A 6,975-nucleotide genomic window follows, 5' to 3' on the forward strand; every position below is an offset into this window, starting at 1 on the left:
CCCTCCACTCTCTCTGCCACCCTAGCTCACTTCTGACGATTTTCGGCCGTCTCCGGCATGGCGGGCAACGGATCTGTTTACTGAGATGTCATCCCATGCGGGTTGGAGGAGGCAATGTAGGTCCGCATTGCACTCCGCCCGCTCTAGGAAGGACAGCGCCCGGACGACGGATGGATATGGCCGGCGCGACTCCATTGCGTCGGCTCAACGGGCGCTCGGGTCCTCTGGGGCTGGATCATCGCGGCCCGGGCAGCCGAATAATCTCTCCTTCCCCATCACCGGTCGGGCAGACTATGAGTTCCACCGGGAACGGGCAGCCCGCCATGGGAAGGAGAGGATAAGGGCCGCCGAGACCCATATTGCGGCGGAAACTGTGGAGGCGGCTGGTGCGGCGGGGCAAGCGGTCGCAAAAGGAGGAAGCCATTCACGCCCGCAATGTGAAAACGACATCGGAGGAATGCGCGCCCTCGCACGAGAGAAAAATCGGGCGGTCCGTTTAATGGCCGGACTGGGGCTAAAGGAGAAGAAGGAGGACAGCGACGGCGAGGACAGCTTCGGCGGCGAGCAGATCCGGCTCGATCCCTGCTGCGTGTTCGACCGGCACTTTCGCGAGAAGGACGGCAAGGGCGCCTGGAAGGGCAAGGGCAGCCGTGGATGATCTCCACCATAGTCAAACATGCCAAATTTTGATAGTTCGATGACATGTTTAGTGTAGTGTGAGGGAGTAGCGGAACGATATGTGTGCATCAACGTAGTTGCATGAGTTTGTATGAATTTAAGATATGATAATTAAGGTTTTATATGTGGATTGCATTATTTGAGACGTGACCGGTTAGTGTCCGCGTCTGCCGGCGCTGGATTTGCAAAGTGATGCTCTAATGCACTACCAAATTTAGAGAACGTTCTCTCTCTCTAAAGAAAAGGAGAACGTTAGGCGATGGTTTGTAATCACAATCGTGACATGCCATTCTGGAGTACCGTGCATGTAACAAGATTGTTCATCATCTAATCGTAGTAGCTACTACGAGACAAGAGAAAGGAAGAGCTAAGGTCTGCCCCACGCTTGTATGAGCTGCCTCGAAACATAATCATATTCGATAATACTCCTGTGAAGCAAAGGAACCCTTTAAAGAAGGGCAGATGATGAGTTGTACGTAAGTTGTAACCACATTCTCTTTGCCGGTTGTTGCAACCACAATTGTGATCGATCGTGCCCATTACACGCTACATGTGGCAGAACTATTTACCATCTAACCTTTCTCGTTGATACGAAATAGTTTATTACTGTAGTTGTTGTCACAGGAAAGGGAAAAAAGCAGGTGCGGTGTGCCACGGTTGCGTTGCGTGAGCTGCGACCCGGAGTGGTAAGTGGTAACATGTGTGAAGCAGCCAAAGGTGTCCATACCCCTTTTGCCACATCAAGCCGTAAAACATGTGTAAACCATTCCATACATTCATCCGACCTAGGGGCCTCTGCCTGCCTGGCGATACGCACGACGGTCGACAGCGAATGTCTGTCCGGCCCGCCGCTCCGCCGCACCGCCCCCGCACTACGACGCGCAGCCGGAACCTGGGAACGCGCCCAATGTCAGGCGGGGCGGGGCGGTGAGCCGTGCCCATCTGCCAAACACTCCCCTCCTCTTTGCCGTCCGTCACCATCGCTTCCCCGTCCCCATCCCACCAACTCCCCACCCATCGCCGCAGAGCACCCAAGGCAGCGCAATCACAGGAACCCCGCCGCTCCGCCCGACCACCCGCTCGCCCGCCCTATATAACCACCTCCGCCCCCCCCACTCGCCCACCAGCTGCTCTCCACCAAGAGCTGCTGCTACCACCCAACTATCCCGTCGGCTCTGCCGCGCCGCCGACGCCGCCGCAGATCTGATCCACCACGCCGCCGTCCGTCCATCCGTCTTCTCCAAGGTCGGTCTCCTATCCGTTTCCTCCCCGCCGCGCCTCTATTATTTTCTCGTCGGCTGCGTTTTCCCCTCTTCCGTTTCGCTGACGGGCTGTCTGTCCCCTGGAATGCGGCGGCAGATGGCGATCACGGTGAGGCGGTCCACGATGGTGCGGCCGGCGGTGGAGAGGCCGCGGGAGCGGCTGTGGAACTCCAACCTCGACCTCGTGGTCCCGCGCTTCCACACGCCCAGCGTTTACTTCTACCGCTGCCCCGAGGCGGGGGCCGACGGCTTCTTCGACGCCGACCGGATGCGCCTCGCGCTGGCCGACGCGCTCGTGCCCTTCTACCCCATGGCCGGCCGCCTCGCGCGGGACGAGGACGGCAGGGTCGAGATCGACTGCAGCGGGGAGGGGGTGCTCTTCGTCGAGGCCGACGCGCCCGGCGCCGCCGTCGACGACTACGGCGACTTCGCGCCCACCATGGACCTCAAGCGCCTCATCCCCGCCGTCGACTACTCCGACGACATATCCTCCTTCCCGCTCCTCGTGCTTCAGGTGACCACAATTTCTGTCTCGTACTACTATTACTACCAGTTACAATTACGCTCGTGGCGGAAACGTAAGGGACCAGTCACCAGTGTAGACGAGGAACGCGGCACTGCTTTACTGGCTCCAATTTTAGCCAACCATGGCCTCTGCTTCCTGATTGGATACCTCATACTTTTGACCCTTGTTTGGATGTGTTGACTTGATCGTCAGTTCTTCAATCTGAGGAGCTTATCCCGTTCCTGGTGTGTAGAAGCGGGCCAGCTTATCATGTTCTAGGATGTGTTGATTTGATTACCTGTTTATTGTGGGAAGCGGACCACCTTATTCTGTTCTAGCTTGGCCTTTATTAACTGTACGTCTCTATAGTTGCAGCTTGCATCCGGCCAGTTTTTGTCCTGCTCTTGTGAGTGGGGTCTATTTTAGGCTGGGTGTTTATGCTTAGTCCAAGACTTTATACATTTCATGAAAACAAAGTCCTGCCAACTCAAGAAATTAACAGTAGAGCTGCTCTTTGATATCTGAAGTAATTGGCACGCTGCTAAAGTTATGCAATGCATATTGTGAGTTTGGCTTATTTTTTATCTGTATTAGTATTGGATACTACTAGGCCTTATGACTCATTTCAGGTTGACGGGTCAAACTCTTTAAGTTCCTAATAACTGTTAACCATCTGTCCCAGATTTAGACAGAATAGACTTATTGAAGGTGATATTGACATGCCCAAATGTTAGGGTTGGACCATCCTGTACTGGACCCTCTGGCCTGTTGAACCTTCTGAGTCATTCCTTTGATGGAGATTGGAGACACAATTCAGGTCATGGGTCCACCTTCTAGTGATCTTTGTCACGTGCCATTTCATGCCAGAATAGTAGACTGGGATTGGCAAGGTTATCATCACCATGTTGCCTAATTTGACTGTGCGAAAGGACATAGTAGTGCGCAGTGAAAGTGATAGTAGCAACCATTGACTTTCAGATCCTATGAAACAACGGGGAGCGAACTTGAGAGTTATGAGCCACTAACCCTTTATCTTCAGAATTAAATATCCTAATAATTGCTGAACAGGCTAGCCATTTTCTTTCGAACTGAAACTGTTCACATGGTACAGTACAGACACAAAACTGAACCACAGCTGGCCATGTTACAGAATCCTAGTTTGTGCTGAGCTTACAATTTCTTTATTCATTGCTTGTTGGCAACAATGTGTATCATACAGAATATTATTGCTTTGGAGGCACGCAACTTGTCGCTACGAAAATGATTGCCTGACTGGAGCATGTTCCATGTGATAACCTCTATTTTATTTATAATAACCTACTACTGTTTGCACATCCAGTTTCTTCCAAATTTTAGAAATTATATATGCATAAATAATTAGGTGGCAGGTTGACTTTTAGCATTGTTGCGTGTATGCCAACTACATGTTTATCATGTTGTTTATGCGAAGGCAAGGCTTATACAACAAAAGTTCTAATAAATTGAGATAATCTAACTGGAAATCTTTTTAAAGCGAGCTTTTAAAGAATTGGGGAATCAAGAACAAATGAACTAGAGGATTTTCCATCTCAAAAGGAGTAACGAATGTATATAATATAACTAAACAATAAGTATATAACAGAGGATAAATATCATCTTGACTTCTTGAGTAAATTAAACTGCGACAATTCTCTTCAATCCAAGCTGAACCATTTCCGTGTTTTTGACTCTTATACGCGAAAGAATAATTAATTACAGGTCTATGGTTTTAATAGTCAGTAAATATATGGAGAAAGCTACCTTACATACTAACCTCAGTTTTATTGTTGAGCTAATAACAAAGCTTGCACCAACACCAAGTACTTAAGGTTGGTGTTGTTAGTTTGCCCACTTCCAACTTCATATGAAAAGAGGCTGTTGGTTCTTACTTGATTGCGTTTGTGTGACATTCCTATCTTAAAAGGGTGACAGTACTACCCATTCCAGCAAGGTGCATTATGAGCCTAGAGAGTAGCCAGGAGTAACTACTGCCAGCCCAGGAGTGGCTGGGGTGTTACAATGTATCCCAATGAAGCTACAATCTTGTATTGTTCTTTAGTAACACGTTTGGATGCAGAATATCCTGCTGAAACTTGAACCTGTAATATAGCGATCCCTGTACCCAACTGTAGAGCGATTTATATCAATTGTCAGATTTGGGTTACACAACGGGTGCCTAGTTGGAACTTTGCAATCACCGTCTGAAGTTTGCCATGAGCCTATTGCTTTTCAGGTTTTTATGACCTCTCTTCACACCCACTATACCATGTTCTTATACCTGATATTGCATAGTTTACTTTAGACGTTAGGAGTTGCATTGGTTGTCAGATGCAATTGTTTCTTTTCTTTTTTGTGGGGAAGATGCAATGCAATTGTTTTCATGTTGATAACCTCATTGGGTAGCTGATCATATAGTGGACAAACTCACGTTATTCGCAGTGATTCACTATCTATCGGTTGATATGTAATGTTTGATTTTCTGTCTCACCTAAACTAACTGAGACAGTACAGTGGGTCATACTTTTAACTCTTTGGAGTCAAAGTGCTAGTTCAGATAAACAACTATATCCTACTGGATGTTAGAAGTTAAATTATTTCATGTAGTAGTTCATTTCAAATATCCAGGTTAATCCTGCCGATGGGCTATAGTTGAAGGAGCTTTCTGATTCATTTGTATCCTGTTTCATATATTTGTCTTAGCTTCTTGCCTCAGCCATCTATTGATTGATAGGATGGCTGCAGCAGGAATATGCATTCTGCTCACCAACTTATAGTAAAGAAAGTTATGGAACATATAAGAGGCTAACTCCCCTTGAATTTGATTTTACTCCAGGTGACCTACTTCAAGTGTGGTGGCGTCTCCCTTGGTGTCGGCATGCAACACCATGTTGCTGACGGCATGTCTGGCTTGCATTTCATCAACTCCTGGTCTGACCTCTGCCGTGGAGCTAAAATTGCTGTCATGCCCTTCATCGACCGCACTCTTGTCCGTGCTCGTGATCCACCGACTCCATCTTACCCACATATTGAGTATCAGCCTGCCCCAGCCATGCTGTCGTCCGTGCCTCAGGCTCTCAGTGGCAAGCCAACGCCGCGTCCCACTGCTGTGGACATCTTCAAGCTCACCCGCTCGGAGCTTGGTCGCCTGCGCTCGCAGCTCCCCACAGGTGAAGGCGCTCCACGGTTCAGCACGTATGCAGTTCTAGCTGCACACGTCTGGCGCTGCGTCTCCATTGCGCGCAACCTGTCTCCTGAGCAACCCACCAAGCTGTATTGTGCCACCGATGGGCGACAACGGCTGCAGCCCCCGCTGCCGGAAGGTTACTTTGGGAATGTCATCTTCACTGCCACCCCGCTCGCCGAGGCAGGCAAGGTGACGAGCGGGCTGGCAGAAGGAGCAGCGGTCATCCAGGGAGCGCTAGACAGGATGACCAGCGACTACTGCCAATCAGCCCTGGACTACCTGGAGATGCAGCCGGACCTGTCAGCATTGGTCCGTGGAGCGCACACTTTCCGGTGCCCCAACCTCGGCCTCACCAGCTGGGTGCGCCTGCCGATCCACGACGCCGATTTCGGCTGGGGGCGGCCGGTGTTCATGGGCCCTGGCGGCATCGCGTACGAGGGGCTGGCGTTCGTCCTCCCGAGCGCGACCAAGGACGGCAGCCTCTCCATCGCCATCTCGTTGCAGGCGGAGCACATGGAGAAGTTCAGGAAGCTGATCCTTGATGTGTAGATAGACCGCATTTTAGAGAGAAGTTTTACAGGGCAACAAGCTTCAGGTTGCGCCGAACGTTTTTCTGGGGTATATATGCCTGAAGTTTCAAATGAACATACACCGGAGTTTATATGGTGGACAGAACATAATCTTATTCTTATGTGGTATCAATAATGAATTCTGTTTTTTGTGTATGGAGAAATTAAAACTGAATTGTGGAGGGATTGTTGTCGCGGCAACCGAAACCTCCAAACCTGAGGCAGCATCATGTGTCTGTTCATTGTGCCATTGACCAGACTGGTTTTCCTTTTGAGACGGCATACTGTTATTCTTTTTAACTCTCCGTTGCTCCACTGCAAATTATGAGCAATTTTTCCTACACGCACGGGTTGTTACAGATGCTACATACACGCTGAACTCAGGAGGGAAGGTTTAGTACGTGGGAGACGCTCTGAGGGAGCACGGGTGATGCGGAGCATCCTACGATCATCTCCATGGACTTATCATCGTCTCATCAAGAGCCAAGAGGACCCATGACACGAGCACGAGCTAGAGCTCTCAAGAACAAGGTGACTTCCTTCCTTAGTGATATCATATATGATCCACTCGAGACATGGCTACTACCTAAGGCCGATATGCTATGCATGATCAGGTGTCAAGAGGACCCTCATGAAGATGCACGTGAAGACGGACAAGCCGCCAAGTCCATGGATGAAGAGAACCAACGGAAACGGGCAAGTTCATCTTCCAGGCCCCGGACATCCGGCCCCTGAGGATGCCAACAACAGCAGCAACCC

The 6,975-nt window shown here is 49.9% G+C and overlaps 1 protein-coding gene across 1 annotated transcript; it reads left to right on the forward strand.

Moving 5' to 3' along the window:
• Positions 1–1,668: 1,668 nt before the first annotated feature.
• Positions 1,669–6,398, forward strand: LOC109778521 (hydroxycinnamoyl-CoA:5-hydroxyanthranilate N-hydroxycinnamoyltransferase HHT4). The gene is made up of 3 exons (XM_020337084.4): positions 1,669–1,923; positions 2,038–2,454; positions 5,297–6,398. Exons 2-3 carry the CDS (start codon positions 2,038–2,040, stop codon positions 6,194–6,196), a joined length of 1,317 nt encoding a protein of 438 aa, XP_020192673.1. The 5' UTR covers positions 1,669–1,923; the 3' UTR covers positions 6,197–6,398.
• The last annotated feature ends 577 nt before the right edge of the window (positions 6,399–6,975 follow it).

This window comes from Aegilops tauschii, chromosome 2 (genome assembly GCF_002575655.3).
Source record: "Aegilops tauschii subsp. strangulata cultivar AL8/78 chromosome 2, Aet v6.0, whole genome shotgun sequence".
Lineage (NCBI taxonomy): Eukaryota > Viridiplantae > Streptophyta > Magnoliopsida > Poales > Poaceae > Aegilops > Aegilops tauschii.

Bases quoted from the DNA above. Each gene is read 5' to 3' on its own strand.
- LOC109778521 (XM_020337084.4), top strand. From the start codon at position 2,038: ATGGCGATCACGGTGAGGCGGTCCACGATGGTGCGGCCGGCGGTGGAG. The intron at 2,455-5,296 runs GTGACCACAATT...ATTTTACTCCAG, and splicing joins TCCCGCTCCTCGTGCTTCAG to GTGACCTACTTCAAGTGTGG.